At 54.9% G+C, this 18629-nt stretch overlaps 1 protein-coding gene across 1 annotated transcript; it reads left to right on the top strand.

Moving 5' to 3' along the window:
- Positions 1-6199: 6199 nt before the first annotated feature.
- On the top strand, positions 6200-18449 carry Thop1 (thimet oligopeptidase 1). Its single transcript, XM_032907391.1, has 13 exons — positions 6200-6215; positions 8986-9198; positions 11226-11374; positions 12549-12656; positions 13865-13967; positions 14483-14643; positions 15472-15607; positions 15823-16189; positions 16388-16589; positions 17199-17385; positions 17480-17608; positions 17790-17926; positions 18066-18449. Exons 1-13 carry the CDS (start codon positions 6200-6202, stop codon positions 18219-18221), a joined length of 2064 nt encoding a protein of 687 aa, XP_032763282.1. The 3' UTR covers positions 18222-18449.
- The last annotated feature ends 180 nt before the right edge of the window (positions 18450-18629 follow it).

Raw genomic sequence — 18629 nt, 5'->3', positions numbered from 1 at the left:
CAAAAGTAATCCTTCCAATTCTGGATTGTAGCTCATTCTAGATATGGTCAAGTTGACAACCAGGAATAGCCACTGCAGGCCACCATAGGCATAGTGTCTTTGAGCGTTATGCAAAGTTTACCCTTGTGTTATTTAAGTGCTGGTCTCTCTGCCCTGGTATCTGTGTCAATCTCAGGACAGGGCATTGTAGTGCTTATACCAAGAGTTTCCTGTGACAAGTCTGTGTGAACAATTCTTACTGTTTATTCTCGGCCTTGTCAGTAAATGCTCATCACCCAATGGCTGAGAAGAACAGAGACTAGTGTAGGACACGAGTCACCCAGAGGAAAGAGAGAGGGAGTAGGGAGGTTCAGATAAGTGAGGAGGATGGAAGATTTAGAGCCAAGAGGAAGGAGTCGGGAGAGAGGTCATGGAAACACACCTGAAGCCCAGAGAGCCAGATCAATAATAATATGCAACTATGGTGGGACCGGCTGGGAGGTAGCCAGAGTAGCATAGAAAACTAAGGCGTTTAACCTAAGGCCACTATTGAAATGGAGTTTTATAAATAGGGTTGTTTTTTTTTCTGTGTGATTATTGGGGAATAGTATAACATAATGAAATACAGCCACTGGATTAATTCATTAGTAACATTTATATTAAGCATAATTCAGACTGCAGACATGGCTCAGTGGTAAACACTGACTGCTCTTCCAGAGGTCATGAGTTCAACCACCAGCAACCACATGGTGGCTCCCAACCATCCGTAATGGGATCTGAGGCCCTCTTCTGGTGTGTCCAAAGACAGTGACATTGTATTCACATGCATAAGATAAGTAAATAACCCTTTTTTAAAAAAGAATAATTCGGGGCTGGGGATTTAGCTCAGTGGTAGAGCGCTTACCTAGGAAGCACAAGGCCCTGGGTTCGGTCCCCAGCTCCGAAAAAAAGAACCAAAAAAAAAAAAAAGAATAATTCATTTATAGGCCACTCACAAATTCTTTCCTCATCTAAGTCATGAATCTTTGTGTAGGTCCTAGCCAAGTCCTGAAAGATAAGGTCACACACGGTAACAGTGCAACTGTGTCTCTGTTCCCTCACTGATGATGAATGGAAAAATGTGAAAGAAATAAAAACAGACACAGGAAACCGAATGCATGAAAACCGAACTAAAGTGAAAATTCTCAAGCAATGAAAAATATGAGTCCCACATAGTGACTCCTATGAGCACTGGGGAGACTGAGGCAGAAGGACCATTGGGCAGGAGCTACCGGATGAGGTCACATCTCAAATGCCACTGCCCACACATGCACACAAAGAAAAATAGGAGTGATGTCTTAGTATTGTATTGCTGTGAAGAGACACCATGACCATGGTAACTTGTAAGGGAAATCATTTAGTTGGGACTGGATTACGGGTTAAGAGGTTTAATCCATCCTTTTTTTTTTAAAGATTTATTTTTATTTTGTGTATATAAATACACTGTGGCTGTCTTCAGACACACCAGAAGAGGGCATCGGACCCCATTACAGATGGTTGTGAGCCACCATGTGGTTGCTGAGAATTGAACTCAGGAACTCTGGAAGAGCAGTCAGTGTTCTTAACTGCTGAGCCATCTCTCCAGCCCAGGTTTAATCCACTTTTATCACAGGCAGACATGGTGCTGGAGATGGAGCTGAGGGCTCTATATGCAGATCAGCACGCAGCAGGAAGAGAGAGAGTGTCATTGGACCTGGCCTGAGCCTCTCGGACCTCCAAAGCCCACCCCTAGTGACACAACAAGGCTGATTTGTTTTGTAACGTGGCAACATGGTGTGGTGGAAGGGGTGCCTTAGTGGGCACATGCTGAGGTAACCCCCCCGCCCCCAGGTATTAGCCATACAACAAATCTAGTATAAAGTGAAATTTATTTGGGACAAGGCAAGTAGGAGTGGGAAAGGGAGTAAAGGCAGAGAAAGAAAGGGGACAGAGAAGGACAAAGAGTAGGAAAGAGGTCAGCTGAGAATGGGAACAAGTGGGGTGTGTGTGTGTGTGTGTGTGTGTGTGTGTGTGTGTGTGTGTGTGTGTGTTCAGGGAGAGAAAAAGAAAGGAAGAAAGGGAGAGAGAAAGAGAGGTATAGAGGGTCCTTCTCTGTCAACCAGACTTGTACCTGGCTATTGCTAGGTAACTGTAGGGAGGGACCTAGAAGAAATACTAACAAAGGTCACATCTCCTAATTCTGTCACTTCTGGTAGGGAACCCCAATGTCACTCAGGATACTCCAGGACCAAGTTCTCTGCACAAAGGAGATGTGTTTGCCTCAGAGGGACAAAGGGCAGGGATAAGGGACAAAGACAGGAGATAGAGGATGAGGGAGAAGGGGAAGGGCACAAGGGAGAGAGAGAAGGGGAGTTTGTCCCTGGAGAGGGACAAAGGACAGCCTCTGGATGGGGAGGAGACAGAGGTGGCCAGTAGGAAAATGGAGGTTTACAAAGGTACAAGGGGTGACCCTGTGTTAGGATGAGGCGTTTCATTTTAATTAGGGCAGCCAAAGGGAGCTTCTCATCGCTAGCCTGCAGTACTCTGAGAGCTGGACCTTGGCCCCAGGAAGACAAGCTGTCAACAAGAAGTCGGATCTTGGGGGCTAGCTTAAGGAGTATAACCTAACCGTTGTGGTTATTTGTGTTTGTGTGTTTAGCAAGGCAGAGGGACTGGGGGAGGGAGGCAAGGCTTAGCAGAACCATATTTGTCGGGGTGCTTGGGCCAGCCAGAATCCCTTCACCTAGGAGACCACTATGGGAAGGGACCACTTTTATTCAACCCACACACACACACACATAATGGGAACTCCCCAGTCTGATACAAAACCTGACCACCAGTGCTGAATTCTCTAATCATCTTGGCTAGGAGCTCAGTGGGTAGAGCACCCTGCAAGTATGCATAGAGCCCTGGGTTCCATTCCCAGGACTGCAGAAACCGGCTGTGGTGATGCATGTCTGCCCTCCAGCACTCTGTAGATGGAGGCAGGGGGGTCAGGAGTTCCAGGCCATTCTCTTAGCAAATTCTGGGTAAGCCTGGGCTATTGAGAGCCCTGTCTTAAAAAAAAGAATAGCAGGGGCTGGAGACATGGCTCAATCGCTAAAAGCACTGGCTAGTCTTCCAGGGGACCAGGGTTCAATTCCCAGCACGCTCATGGCACTTTAGAGCCATTTGTTAATTCTGATTCCAGATGCCATCTTGTAGCTGCTGTGAGCCCTGCATGCAGGTGGTGCAATGGACAAAGCACGCAGGAACATAAATGCAAATGTGCATGCGTGCACACATTCACACGAACACGCACGAGGCACACGCACAGCAGAGGCAACTTGGTTCAAGGGGTAAAAGCATTTGCCACCAAGTCACATTTCAGTCTGTGCCAGTGTGCATGTGTGCACACCTGTACACATGCCCTGTGTGTTGAAGCATTGTGTGACATGTTTGTGGCAACCTGAGGTTGAGGCCCAGGGTCCTTCTCGTTCATTTTCCACCCTGTATCTCAAGTCAAAATCTCTCATTAAAGGAAGAGCCTGCAGATTCTGCTGGTCTAACCTAGGCACTTGCCCCTTCAGGCCTCCCCTGCCTCCTCCTGCTGTCAGCTTTTGTGGGACTTGGAGATTCAAACTCCCCAACACTGCGAGTGCTTTTCCTGCAGGTACTTCAACCCTGGCCTAGGAGCTTGTTTTTGTTTTTGTTTTTTTCGGGGGTTGTGTGCAGTGTGGGGTTGGGGGATGGTCAGTTTCAGCTGTCACTTTGATTGGATCTGGAACCAAAGATGGTCTCTTTGATTGCCTGTGGGAGATTTTCTTGATTGTGTCAGTCAGTTGAGCCAGGAAGGCTCTCAGTCTTGATTCTGGACAGGACATTTCCTAGGCAGACCCAGGGCTGTGCAGTTGCGAACAGATTGTCAGTATTCGAGTACCGCCATTTCTAGACCTCGGAACACGTGTGACGTATTGCTTCTCGGCTACTGCCCTGATTTCCCCACAGGGCCGGTACTTGAGATGTGCGCTAAAATAACCAGTCTCTCTATTACCCCACATTTTAGAAGTTTGTCTATGTGCTTGTGTGCATGCACTTAAATGTATGCTGTATGTGTGCGCACCATGGGCGCACAGCTCCTGCCCAGGCCAGAAGAGGACATGGGATCCCCTGGAGCTGTGAACTGCCATGTGGGTGCTGGGACATGAAGTCCCGTCTTCTGGACTTGTGTTCTTACTGTCAGTGTTTCTGCTCAGATGGTAGGGCAGCCGGATACACGGGATCCCAGGAACCACGCAGCTCGGAGAGGAAGCCTCCTCAGTAGAGGGGTTGTGGTTCCCAGGGGAGGGGATCCCCAGCTGAGCTCAGGAGCTCAGGAGCTCAGGAGCCTCTGCCCTGCCCTTTGTCTCCCGCTTCTTTTCTTCTTGGGTCTTCCGATGAGAAAGTCACACCAAGCAGAAAACCTCGCGAAAGAGATTTATTGGAGGGTCCAAGGTGTGGAGAGAGGAAAGATGCCCTCTGCTCCTAGGAGTGGACAAGAGGGAATTGAACAAAAGGCAGAGCTTATATAGGATTTCTTAGGAGGTAGGCTTTTCAGAGTAGAGATTTCCAGAGTGAGGATTGGTGGGATTTCAAGTCGTAAGCTTGGGGAGTTCAGGGATTGGTGGGTTTTCCTGCTCAGGGATTGGTGAGTTTTCCTGCCCAGGGATTGGTAGGTTTTCCTGCTCAGTGACTGGTGGCTGTTTGTCTCACCCCCTTTACCCTGCATTGGGCCCATGGGTTAGAGTGGGATGTCCTTCAGGCCACAGCCAGCTTTTGCTGAGGCACCAATTCTGTGGGGCTGCTCGGGGAGTCTAGAGATGAAGTGCTGTCACTGTGGGATAGCTTCGGTAGAACAGCTCCTGCAGTGGTGTTTTTGAGGGGCAGCCTCTGTTGTAGACAGCTCCTGTGACAGCTGCAGGCTGAGGAGTTGTCGTGGTGCTACCATTTTGACAGGAGCGGTCAACAGCTCCTAGGGGGGCATCTTAACGTGGCCTTAGGCTAGGGCAGCCCCGACTTTGAGGGCTTTTGTAGTACGCTGCTTATGAATTACAATTGTCTATGGAGCCATCTCTCTAGACCTCAGGTTTTGTTTGTTTGGCATGTGTTTTTTTTCTAGACAGGGTATGTAGCCCAGGCTACCCCTGCAGGTTGCAGGTTGGGTCATTTTTTTAAAGATTTATTTATTTTATGTATGTAAGTACACAGTTGGTCTCTTCAGACACACCAGAAGAGGGCATCGGAGTCTGTCACAGATGATTATGAGCCATCATGTGGTTCCTGGGAATTGAACTCAGGACCTTTAGGAAGAGCGATTAGTGCTCTTAACCACTGAGCTATCTCTCCAGCTAGGTTGGGTCATTTTTATTTAACTTGGACTGAAATTGCAGGTGTATGTCAGCACACTAAGCTTACAAAAACAAAACAAGCAAAAACTCGTGGCGGTTCTCACTTGCATTACCAGAAACTAGGAAACTGGGGCAGGAGGATTGCTATAAATTTGAGGCCTGCTAGCACTGTACATCAAATTCAGGCCAGCCTGAGCTACATGAGACTTTGTTTCAAAAAAAGGAAGAAGGAAGAGAGGGTTGGAGGGAGGGAGGGAGAATGGGAGAGAGAGAGAGAACGAACACGAGGGAACGAGGGAAGCCTAGAGCTCAAGGTCATCCTTGGCTACATGAGGAGAGTGAGGCCCTGACTGAAGAACACAAAGAAATGAAATAAACGAACAGACCAAGCACAAAAATGCACACAGCCTGTATAAAGTAAAATCCTCCCAGAACCGCCAGGCAGAGAGGGTGTTAGGTTTCCATGGAAACAGCACCTCGAGGATGGAGCGTAAGGCTCTGCCCGCTCACCCTTGACAACCAATCGTGGGCTGTGCTGTGTTCGGCGCATGCGCAAAATCTCACCATTGGCAAGGCAACCTCAGGATGACATGGGCGGAGCCGGTATGCACTGGCGCCAGACTGGTTGTTCCCGCGCATGCACACTCATGTAGACGAGCTGCCCTCGCGCGCACGCGCCTTCTTAGCGTGCTCGGAGCTAGCGGGCGGCAGGCGCCTCAATCTGAGAGCCGCTGCGGAGGAACCGACTGAGGTGAAGCGAGCTCCCAAGGAGACCCGGACCGCACAGGCGTGAGGACCAGAGGAGGGCGTGCCCGTCCCGCGCGCAGCCTGCCGCCATGAAGCCTCCCGCAGGTACCGGCCGCCCCTCGCCCAGGCCCTCGCTTTCTCAGCTCCCTCGGGCAGATGGAACCTGTGGAGTTCCCGACCCTGACCCGTTCGTCTGCAAATGAATGAACTAACTTTCCCATGACTTCATCCTCTTGACAAAGTGGGTTTAAAAAGAATACTTTTCTCATGCTCCCTGCTATGCTAACTAGAGTGAGATAGACCCCCACACAAGGAAAGGCACGGTTACTGGAAGGCTACCTGGAGATGGTGGCGTGAGACCCTGGGTACCAGGACAGTGTGCCATCTGGCTCTAGAGAGGACCTAGTAATACTTCCAACTAGGTTCTTTTGTATTTTTAGGATTTGTTAATTTTATGTGCGAATATCTGTGTGTGAGTACGTGCACGTGTGTAGCATTCATGAAGACTAGAAGAGTGAGACGGATCCTCTGCACCTAGAATCAGTTACAGGTGGTCGGGAGCTGCCTTGGGTGCTAGGAACCAAAGTGGGGTCCTCTGGAAGACTCCAAGCAAGCATACACGCTTGACCACTGAGCACCCTCCAGGCTCTCAAGTCAGCGAAACGGGGACTTAGACTCTGGTCATCCCACTTTGGCAAGGATGGTTGAGAGAGAGAGAGAGAGAGAGAGAGAGAGAGAGAGAGAGAGAGAGAGAGAGAAGCTTTCTCTTGCCAGACCTGCTGGGTGTGGGGGGGTATATGTGTTGGGGGGGGCGTTCTGTATGGTAGAGCTGCCTGGCAGGAATCCCTCTGTCCTCTATCAGGTGTAGACATGGCTGTGACCCAAGAAGATGGAGACTTGTTTGGATTTTTTTTTTAAACATTAGTGTGTGAGTGGAGGATCCTCATGTGGAGGTCGGACAACAACTTGTGGGAATACGTTCTCTCCTTCCACCTAGTCAGTTGTGGGGATTGAACTCAGATTGTCAGGGTTGACAGCAATCACCCCTAACTGCTTAGTCATCTTCGAGTCCCCTGGACTTGCTTAATCCGGAGAAGGAAACTGAGCCAGTGCCAGCCTGTCTTCCTAAGTGTGTAAGACCAGGACTAGGAGGATCCCACCTCCGGATTGCAATTTGGCAAGATCCTATCTTCAACTATGAACAGAGGACTGGGGAAACAGCCCAAGGGGCACCATGTGACCTTGTCCTGTATCTGAGGTGGCGTGGGGTGTGTGATGTCTCACACTCGCACCCGGACATTTCTCATGCCTGCAGATCATCCCCCAGGTGTGACCAGGATCACGGGAACAAGAAATAGTGGAATTACTTGCACCTTAGGAACTCAAAGTGATTGGGAATGGAGGTGGTAATCCAGGTGTTTGCAGAAAGATGTTGAAATCCCAGTTCTCCAGAATTTTTGAACTGTCCCTGTTCTCATGGCTGGCCCTGCCCCCACTTGTAAAGTTCCTCTGTGTGTGTGTATGTGTGTGTGTGTGTGTGTTGGGCAGGTATCTCTGTGTAGCCCTAGATATTCTAGAGCTCACTCTCAGGCTGGCCTTGAACCCACAAAGATTCTCCTGCCTCTGATTAAAGGTGCTCACCACTGTGGCCCAACCATGGCTTTTCATTCACACGGCATCTCATGGTCCCTAGGCTAGCCTCATACTTGATGTGTAGCTGTGGATGGCCCTGAGTTCTTTCTCTCCCCGCCCCCCCCACCTCATTTCCCAAGTGTTAGGATGATGGGTATCCCCATCACACCTGATTCCTAAGGCGGCGAGGATGGAGTGAGGGTACCGTGCACTCCAGGCACCGAACATGCTAGACAAGTGTGCTGTCCACTTAGCCACAGCTCCAGTCTGTATTTTTGTTTTCATTGGCTTGAACATGGCTATACTGCGTTCTCCATTTATTCCAGATGTGGAATCCCCTTGCTTCAGCTTCCCGAACAAGCTCCCTTCCCCTTCCCCAGTCCATGCCCTGCTGGGCAGCCCCCGTTCTTTCCTCATCACCCCATCTCCAGGGTCTCTGCTGCTGTCTACTGAAGGCTGGAGAGCACTACGCAGGTCTGCTCTCTGGGGATGAGCGGTCCCACCTTCATTTACACGGCTGTGAATTACACAGCCATTCTGGGTGGGACGGGCGAGATGGCCCTGCCTGGCCGCCTTGCCTGTTGGTGTTGAGCAAGTGTAGCTGGAGCTGTGGGTCAGCGCCAGCAGCTGCTGGTGCCACCGCACCTGTCCTCAAGCTGCTCCCCTCCTGGCCGTCCCTAAATGCCACATCACTTGCTGGTCCGGCTTCCACACCTGCCTCTGTCAGCAAGGCCTAACGTGGGCAGAGATGGCTTCAGTTATAGCTGGGGTGCCCCAGGGGTGTGGAGGGCACGCCTAACATGAGTGACATTCTGCTGGGTGGCTTGGGGCAGCAATGGTATGGAGAGCAGGGGACCAAGGGTGCAGCTGGCTGGAACGTGTGCTTACAGGAGGGTCTTTGCCAAAGCGGCAGGATACTTTAGCAGTAGCAGACCATCCAAGACCCCCAGGTGAGGGGCTGGGAGCCTGGTCAGGATCGCAACATAGACACAGGATGGAGCTCTGCTCTGGGGTCACGGTCCCTGTCTAAGCGTACACACACACACACACACACACACACACACACACACACGTGTTTGCGCGGAAGGGCTGGAGCATGGCTCTGTGCTGGCCTGTACACAGACCCCCCCTCATGACATCGTTACCTCAGCAGGTCCCAGGAGGAGGCTGGTGAGCAGGCTCTCCTGGGCCGCTGGCTCTGGACCTGCTGAGACTGAGTGTCCTGCTGTTGTCATTCCCACAGCCTGTGCTGGGGACGTGGTGGATACAGTGTCACCATGTTCCACCGTGAACCATCTGCGCTGGGACCTGAGCGCACAGCAGATCAGGGCTCTAACCACGCAGCTCATCGAGCAGACCAAGTGTGTGTACGACCGTGTGGGCGCCCAGGAGTTCGAGGACGTGTCCTATGAGAGCACACTGAAGGCACTGGCTGACGTGGAGGTCACCTACACAGGTGAGCGCAGGTAGAGTGACAGTCATCCACTCCACAGGGCTCCTCCCTGCACCAAAGGAGCCAGCTCCGGTGCCCTAATCCTTGGTGGCACCCACGGAGGTATCTGTTTACCAGGTGCCGGCTCAAACAACCTTGTCTCCACTTGCTTTCTCTCCTTAAGGACTTGCTTATGTTTAGGCCAGGCTTTGTGACTTAATCCCAGCACTGAGAGTCAGAAAGATGGGTCTCTGTTGCCTGCATTCGGTGTGTGCAGTTCTCACAGCGGCCAGACAGGGGCGTTGGGTCCCCTGGAACTGGAGTTCCAGGTGCTGTGAACAGAACCCTAGTCCCCTCGGGTGCAGCCTGTCAGCCTGTGCTGTCCGCTGACCCATCTCCCTGGTTCCTGTGTTTCTCTTCTGAGTCAGGTCTTACTGTGTTGTCAGGCTGGCCTCAAATTTGCAGTCCTCCATGCTTAGGCTCCCACTGCGGCAGCTCACCAGCTTTTGTTTTGTTTTGAAATACCGTCTCTGTGCCTGTGAGACCGTTCTGAGTCCTGGTCATCCTTCTGCCTCAGCGTCGCATAGGACACACCTCCACACTCTCAACATCAGGTCTGCTTCCTTCCTGTCAGCGCGGGGCGTCCTGCTGCTGGGAGAGCTGTGTCTACAGCAGTTGTCCTGCCTCAGCCTTGGGGCCACCTAGGGCTGCTCACATCACCCTGTCCGTATCCCGTGTCACCTTCCACTGTTCTGTGACACAGCCTTGGTGTTGCTGCCACTTACCACAGCTTTGCCTCAGGCCCAACACACACAGCAGACAGGAGCACCAGGCGCCCAGGCTGAGGACGGCTGAGGCCTCTCCCCACCGGCTCTGCCATCAGCTTCCTCTGCCTCCTCTGGCTGGCTGGAGGGAAACCTCACACACCCTGAGGTGCAGCTGCCTTCCACTCCATCTCCAGTCCCCAACCTCAGTTTCCCCTCAGGCATCAAGCAGTGTTCTCTTCCTCTGGTCTCAGGTGGGAACCACCCTGTGGAGCCCTTTGGTCTAGCCTCGCTGTACCAGGCATCCTTTGATGTCCCTGCAGGCGTCTCCTACAGCTCCTCCTTCCTTCCCTGTGGCAGATGTAGAGATCAGAAAGAAAACGAAGATGAGCCCCAGTATGCTGTGACTCCAGTACTCGCAGGCCACGGCTGGAGGATTGCCATAGGTTCAGGCCTCACCTGGGGTATAGCAAGGCCTTGTTCTAAAACAGGAGAAAAAAAAAAGAAAGCAGTCTCGGCTGTCGACTCTCAACTCCTCAGCTCCCCCACACGGACTCTGTGGAGGCCCGTGCCCTGCGTGCTCCCTTCTCACCCTCAGTGTCTTTCCCACCCCTGCTGTGCATTCTGAGCTAAGACCCCAGTTACTTGTTCATGGGCAGCTAAAGTACTGAAGGGACCAGGTCCCTTCCTGCACTCACTTGTGTCACCCAAGTGTCCCTCTCCGTGGCTATATAGGGTCGTCACCACACAGAATGAGCCTGTGTCCTTTAACCTTAACGCCTCCCATCCCACACACCCCACACATGGTTTCTCACCTCTGGATTCTTTCATGAAGTTCCATGTACCATGACCTTTGCGGCTGGGCTTGGGCCGGTACTGAGTGTCAAAGCTTCATTTGTGTTCATGGCTGTATAGTGCTCCAGCCTGAGGGTGGGAACTAGTTCCCCACTTGTGGCTATTTGAGTCCTGCTGTGGCACGTGCACAAGGTTGGACAGTGACCTGTGCATTTGGCTCCATGCCTGGGGAGGGACTGGATCACGGGGGCAAGTAGAGTAATGTTCAAACTCGTGTGGCCCCAAATCCAGCATACTCCTCCTGCCTCCGCTTTCCTGCCTGCCCAATCGTGACAGGTCAGCCAGTGTCTGCCCTGTAGTCCTGAGCCTCCACTGTGTTGTCACCAAGTGTGCCCCTCTGTCCCAGTGCCAGAAGCCGGCCATGTGCAGTGGTGTCTTGGCATCAGCAAGTGGGTCTGCGCCTCTCACCTCGCGCCTGTGTCTTACTCTCAGTGCAGAGGAACATTCTCGACTTCCCCCAGCACGTGTCTCCGAACAAGGACATCCGCGCAGCCAGCACAGAGGCTGACAAGAAGCTCTCAGAGTTTGATGTGGAGATGAGCATGAGGCAGGACGTGTACCAGAGGGTCGTGTGGCTGCAGGTGGGTGGGCATGTGTGGCAGAGGGCCAGAGGGTGGTAATGGGCGGTGGGGTCTACCTGCTGCCAGCCCTGATGCCACTGTCCACGCAGGCTGTGCGTGTGAGCCACTTTAGGAATGCAGCCTGAAGCCCTGAGCATATGGAGAGAGCGGGTGCTTGGTGAACCGTGCTGTCACAGCACAGGCTGAGGCCTCAGTGAGGTCAAGGTCTTTGTTGTTGTGGAAATACCTGTAATTATCACACTGTTGTGAGATTGATGCAGAGCCAAGTGTCCAACACTTGGCAGGCTCCGGTGACAGGATCAAGAGTTCGAGGCCAACCAGGGCCACTTGGGAGAAAACAGGATATCATGGTTGCGTGCCTCTTGTCTGAGTACTTACTGGGAGGCAAGAAGTTCAAGGCTATTCTTGGTTCCATACTGAGTTGGAGGCTAGCCTGGGCTACATGAGAACCTGGGCAGTAACTGAAGAGGGCCGGTTTCCTCAGCAGTAAGGCCCTGACTGAAGCCTCCCGGTAGAGCCGGGTCCTGGCTCAGCCTGGTTGCCTGCTTACATCCCACCACCGAAAAAGAAAAGAAAATGCTGGCTCCTGTTCAAGCGCTTCACTTGCCCACCATTCACAGCAGATGGTGTCTCTGTGCACTGGGGGCCCCGTGTCCAAGTCTGAGACGCCTGTGGTCAACACTGAGCATCCCGTTGTGTGGCTCGACAGAGGTGTTTGTAGCCTGCACTGACTGGGACCCAGGATAGTGTCTCGGGTGTCAGAGCTGGGATCTCCGGGAGGCTCCGTGCCTGGCTGTGTTGAACATTTGTTTCTTTACTGGGGAAGGGACCCTGGAAGTGTTTCTCTTCTCCCACTTCTCCCACAGTTTGTGGCCCAGGGGTTGGCCAGAGTCTGTGGGCTTGTCTTCATTCACCTTTACCCTTGAAGCCGCCTGTGTCCCGATCAAGATTGTGGGGTTTTGTTTGTTTTAAGATGTTTGTCTCTCTGCGTATGGGTGTGTTCATGTGTCCTGCAGCCCGTGGGGGCCAGAAGCAAGCACTGTGCTTCCTGTAGCTGGAGTCAAGGGTGGTTTTGAGCCACGGTGGGTGTACTGTTCCTGCTGTGAGAGCCGCAGAAGGGGACAGGCTTCCTCCCCACTGGAGCTTAATATGAGCTTTGGGTGCCTGCTTCCAGGAGAAAATCCCGAAAGACTCACTGAAGCCCGAGGCAGCTCGCTACCTGGAGCGGCTCATCAAGCTGGGCCGGAGAAACGGGCTCCACCTACCTCAGGACACACAGGAGGTGAGTGTGCCCGTTCCAGATGCACTGCAGTCACAGCCCGCTGAAGTCACAGCCCGCTGAAGTCACAGCCCGCCGACAACACCTGTGTCCCCTCCCTGGGACCTGAGCCCAGGGAGGTGAGCATCTCAGCCACCCTCAATTCCCACAAAAGTGCTTGGCTGAGCCAGTGCTGCCCAGCGTGGGATGCGGGTCCCCGTGCGTGCCTTCCCTGGGCCAGCTTGAAGGCCCTGGCCTGCGCAGAGATGGGACCTGGCTGAGGCAGTGCAGCAGGCGAAGCAGAGGCCATAGCTATGGTCTATTGGAGGGGTGAGGACAGATGGCCTGAGTGCCGCATAAACACAAGAAAGGCATAACCGTGTGGTGCCCTGCTGGGAGTGCCTTGGAAGGAAGGCATGCTCCTGGGTGAGTCCCAGCCCACAAGGTTGCCCACACTGAGGCTGCCGGATGAAAGCCCAGGCCTTTACAGATGCCACTCTGCCGAGGTGGCAACTCCCACAGAGGCTAAGGGAAGCTGGATCCTCCCTATGACTGCCAGCTGGGGAGTGCAGACCCAGCTCAGTGTGCCCTCCACAGAGTTACCAATGGTCATTGAGAGCTCACATGCCTGTTGTAGTATGGGACAAGGACAGACAGGTGGCCGTGCTTGGACCTGTGGATCCTAGCATTCTCTGCTTCAAGGCCACACCTGGTCCCCGTTCCAGTGAGCACTCGTTGACTGAGTGGCTTTAAGGAAGTGCCTGGCATCTCCCAGCCTAAGTCTATACTCCACAGAGACTTCACGAGCCCCTAAATGGCCACATATGGTCCCCAGCAGCTGTTTCAATGTTGTCTGCTGGGGAGTCGGTACTGCAGTTCCTGGAGCTGTACTGTCCGTGTGCTGGCGGCAAGGGCCTGCAGCCCTGACTGGGGCCCATGGCCAGTTCTCCTGTTCCCTCAGCACAGCAGAGTGTAACCCCCAGTCTAGCTCCATGTCTGTTTGAAAGCAGGTCCCTGGGCTGTTTCTAGTTGAACCATAGACCTTGTCCTTAGCAGACCGAGGATAGCCCCATCCCTATCCTTAGCAGACCGAGGATAGCCCCATCCCCGTCAGCATGGTGCAGAGCTCGGGCTGCAGGCCTCCTCCCCAAGTTGGAGGCCTGAGGGAGAGGGCACACGTGCAGAGGTGCCTGGGGTGCAACGGGCTGGCTCACCCCACACTCTGTCTGCAGAAGATCAAGAACATCAAGAAGAGGCTGAGCCTGCTGTGCATCGACTTCAACAAGAACCTGAATGAGGACACCACCTTCCTGCCCTTCACGAGAGAGGAGCTGGGTGAGTGCACGTGGAGGAGGAGGAGGAGGAGGAGGAGGATGTCCTCACCGCTCCAGATGATGCTGGAGGCGAGAGCTGGGCTCTGCTGACCCAGATCTGTCTGCAGCAGGAGCCCTGAGCTGGGTCAGCCGTGTTTTCCTCGCCGTTTGCTGTGAGCAGGTGTCTGGGGCCACAGGCACCCTGCCACACAAGGCGCTTTAGTCCAGGATAAGGGGTGGTGAATCTCCGTCGGGCCTGGGACCTTGGGCATCAGCACCTCTGTGCTGTTTGGGGCGCCTCCCTGTCGCCATGACACCTTCACTGTCAGTTACGCTCTTAAAGTCTGGGGTCTGAGGCCACCAGCGTTTCTGGTACAGGAGGGCACTGTCATGTCCCATCTCCTGCTCAGCACTGTCCTCACTGGCTCATCCTGCCAAGGTCACCTGCAGCCCTGGGAGGTCCCTGTAGGTTCCAGGGTCAGAGTTGCTGAGCTGGCTTCAAGGCTTTGGGCTGAGCAGCATCCATTGCACCCACAGGCGGGCTCCCCGAGGACTTCCTGAACTCCCTGGAGAAGACAGAGGACGGCAAACTGAAGGTCACCCTCAAGTATCCACACTATTTCCCACTGCTGAAGAAGTGCCACGTGCCCGAGACACGACGTCTGTTGGAGGAGGCCTTCAACTGTCGCTGCAAGGAGGTGGGTCTGCGGACACTGTCCTGCTGCAGCTGCCCTCTGTAGGCCTGTGCTCAGGCTGGCACAGGGACACCTGCTGGCCCTGCCCAGACAGTCCCCACTTAGCTCTTGAGCAGGAGAGGCAGTGTGGCTCCTGGTGGTACCATTCTCTTGGCTTTGTGTCAGCCAAGGGGTTGTAGGTAAGTAAGTGGTCTGAGCTGCAGCAGGGCAGAGCAGGGAACAGGGCCTCTTTTTACTCCCTTGGTCTTTCGAGTACCTGGGGCCTGTGTCCCCCGATGTCCTGATGCTGCAGTCTAGGTGGGCACTTGACAGCTGTGGATTGCTCAGAACAGAACAGGCTGAAGTGTGGCCTTAGGTCCCGGGCCACAGCTCCACCTCCCAGTGGCTTGGGAAGAATGATTACTGTCAGTTAACCCACCAGAGTGCTCAGGACTTATCCTGAAGTCTCCCCTGGCCTCCCAAGATTCCCCTATGTGGCTGGTGTTGCCCCTGAGGGTGTGTGAGTTGCTATGTGGTGCTAGGAGTGGGGGGAGATGGCCAGGGCCACCGGCGTGCTGGCGAGGCTGTCCTGGGCCACTGCTCACCCATCCTCTGGCCGCCTCTTCCCTGGTACTGGCTTCCATCACTCTAAGGGCACCCCGCTTTTCTCTCAGGGCGACCAAATGGAGCAGGGGCTTGTTTCTGCCTGTCTGCTCTCGGGGCAGGCCCACTTTCTGTGATCAAATGGCTGCAGCCTACACCCAGCCCAGGACAGCTGTGCTCACCTCTCCGTGCCTGCAGCTCTGGCTGGGGTGGTGCAGAGCTGGAGTCACCATGCCTGTGTCCCTGCAGGAGAACTGTGCCATCCTGAAGGAGCTAGTGTCCCTGCGGGCGCAGAAGTCCAACCTGCTGGGATTCCGCACACACGCAGACTACGTCCTGGAGATGAACATGGCCAAGACCAGTCAGACAGTAGCCACCTTCCTAGGTAGCCGCTCCCCTCTGCCGTGGGCACCCACCTAGCCTGGAAGGCCATGCCCAGCTACTCGCACACACTTGCCCTGGCTGTGGCAGCTAGGAGTCTACCCTGACTCTCTGGGGTTCCCCATGGTGACACACATGGACCTCGTGTTGCATGTGGGTGGGTGTTGTCTCTTTCCTGGGCAGCAGGGGTAGCAGGGGCTGACTGCGGTGCCTCTGCAGATGAACTGGCCCGGAAGCTGAAGCCGCTGGGTGAGCAGGAGCGTGTGGTGATCCTGGAGCTGAAGGAGGCAGAGTGCGCCAAGCGCGGGCTGCCGTTCGATGGGCGCATCCACGCATGGGACATGCGGTACTACATGAACCAGGTGGAGGAGACACGCTACCGCGTAGACCAGAACCTGCTGAAGGAGTACTTCCCCATGCAGGTGGTCACGCGTGGACTGCTGGCCATCTACCAAGAGCTGCTGGGGCTGACCTTCACGCTGGAGGAAGGCGCCGCCGCCTGGCACGAAGACGTGCGGCTGTACTCTGTGCGTGACGCCGCCTCTGGAGAGGAGATTGGCAAGTTCTACCTCGACCTGTACCCCAGGTGGGAACGGGGACCTGCCAAGACACACGGGGTCACTGTTGTTCACAATGCCCAGCTGTTTGAGCGGGGGCAGGCGTGGGAAGCCTGGGGCTCCTGTGGGGAGGGCCCACAGCCCCAGTAGCCGCTGAAGGGGACGGAATAGTGGCTCTGGGCGCCCCGGTGCCCCGGTCTCTGCCCTGACTGTGTCTCACTCCCCAGGGAAGGGAAGTATGGCCACGCGGCCTGCTTCGGCCTGCAGCCTGGCTGCCTACGGCAGGATGGCAGCCGACAGCTGGCCATCGCGGCCATGGTGGCCAATTTCACCAAGCCCACACCTGACGTGCCTTCCCTGCTGCAGCACGATGAGGTGGAGACCTACTTCCACGAGTTTGGGCACGTCATGCACCAGCTCTGCTCACAGGTATGTGCTGTGGGGCCTCCGGCCAGTGTGTCGCTGGGCCATGCCACGGCCGAGAGCTCGCAGCAGCAGTCTCAGCACTGTGACTCCTGACCCAGCTGGGACTAGACACAGGCTAGCCCTGGGCCTTCTCCCCGTATAAATTGTTTTCCTTACATTTGCTAACTTTGTGTGAGGGGTGTGTGTATACCTTGCACGTGCAGACCAGAAGTCAGTGGACCCTCACCCTCCATTTGGGTCCTAGGGTTTGAACTCGGCGTCAGGCTTGTTAGCAAGAGCCTTCACCCTCGGACCCTGCCGCTGACCTACCTCTTCCCTCCCGTGCTGTGTCTGACAGAGGCCTGCAGTGGTCCATTGCACGCACTCCCATCTCACCTACACTTACATGCCAGGATGACTCTGGGGACACAGGTCAGCCCAGAGCCTCTCCCAGTGCTGGGCTGACAAGTACAGTTTGCACGGGAAGGAGACTGGAGCAGAGCCAGGGTCGCATGAATCTCAGTGTGAGGCTGGGGACACAGACAGGGAGATGGCCCAGCCTCTGCCCAGGGGCTGAGGCCTCATGGTGGACCACCAGCATGCCTGAGACCTATCTGCCTGGGCCTGCTGTAGGCAGAGTTTGCTATGTTCAGTGGGACCCACGTGGAGCGGGACTTTGTGGAGGCACCGTCACAGATGCTGGAGAACTGGGTGTGGGAGAAGGAGCCACTGATGCGCATGTCCCAGCATTACCGCACAGGAGGCGAGGCCCCTGAGGACCTCCTGGAGAAGCTCATCAAGTCTCGCCAGGCCAATGCAGGTAAAACTGCGCTGTGCACTCGGCCAGATGAGAGCCTTAGCAGTGGCGCTTTCCAAGGCCGAGGCTGACCTCTGACCTCTGACCTCCCCCCAAGGTCTCTTCAACCTTCGGCAGATTGTCCTTGCCAAGGTAGACCAGGTCCTGCACACACAGACAGATGTAGACCCAGCTGAGGAATATGCCCGGCTCTGCCAGGAGATCCTTGGGGTGCCAGCCACACCAGGTAACCACCCACAGCCCATCCGGCCCTGCAGGGCCACCATCATCCCCGCTCCCCACCCTGGGGGGACCTGCAGGAGAGCCAGGCCTCACCCAGGAAGGCCATGCACATTTTCCCCTGCCCAGCCAAGCTTCCCCAGGACAGGCCCTGCAGCCTGTCGTCACTTCGCCCTCTGTCTGCCCAGGTACCAACATGCCAGCTACTTTTGGCCACCTCGCTGGTGGCTACGACGCTCAGTACTATGGCTACTTGTGGAGTGAGGTGTACTCCATGGACATGTTCCACACACGCTTCAAGCAGGAGGGTGTGCTTAGCCCCAAGGTGAGTTGCTCTACACTGCCCTCAGCCACGCTGGAAGAACAGCACAGGTTGCACGAGGCTTCCAGCCTCCGCCCGAGCACTGCGGTGCTGACCCCAGCCGCCCACTCCACCCTCTGACCCCCCACCCTCTTCTCCCCAGGTTGGCATGGATTACCGGACCAGCATCCTGAGGCCGGGGGGCTCTGAGGATGCCAGCACCATGCTGAAGCAGTTCCTGGGCCGTGACCCCAAGCAAGACGCCTTCCTCCTGAGCAAGGGTCTGCAGGTAGAGGGCTGCGAGCCACCTGCGTGCTGAGCGGTCCCCAGCTCGCCCTCCTGTGCCTTAGCCTGCCGGGCGGCAAGGTCAGCAGCCCTTGGGCGTACGGATGAGCCTGGGGCAGTTTCCATCCTCGTCACCCCCCCAGCTCCAGGTCCCCGGCTTCAGGCTGCTGTGCTCTCCTTGCACTATCCCCTCCCCAAACTGATGTTGGACATTAAATTTCACACAGGGGCGCACTGCTTGGTCCTCCCTCTGTTGCCCATCCTCAGTCCTCTGGGCTGTGAATTCCATCATGCGTTATGGGACAGTCTAGTAGCTGTCAGAGGGAGATAAGGGATGGTGCCAGGATCACCTGCCCAGTGTGTCACTCAGGGTCGTCACTGTGTCTGTGCTCAACTGCCAACTTCTTTCTGGACCTTTCTAGGGAATAGTTGGGAGCAAGAC

Source organism: Rattus rattus, chromosome 1 (assembly GCF_011064425.1).
Source record: "Rattus rattus isolate New Zealand chromosome 1, Rrattus_CSIRO_v1, whole genome shotgun sequence".
Lineage (NCBI taxonomy): Eukaryota > Metazoa > Chordata > Mammalia > Rodentia > Muridae > Rattus > Rattus rattus.
This window is presented reverse-complemented; position numbering and strand designations above follow the sequence as displayed.

What these genes read in the sequence shown, in the direction of transcription:
- Thop1 (XM_032907391.1), top strand. An exon ending in CGTGGAGGTCACCTACACAG is followed by an intron (nt 9,199 to 11,225) that starts GTGAGCGCAGGT and finishes TCTTACTCTCAG; the next exon opens with TGCAGAGGAACATTCTCGAC. An exon ending in TCAACTGTCGCTGCAAGGAG is followed by an intron (nt 14,644 to 15,471) that starts GTGGGTCTGCGG and finishes GTGTCCCTGCAG; the next exon opens with GAGAACTGTGCCATCCTGAA.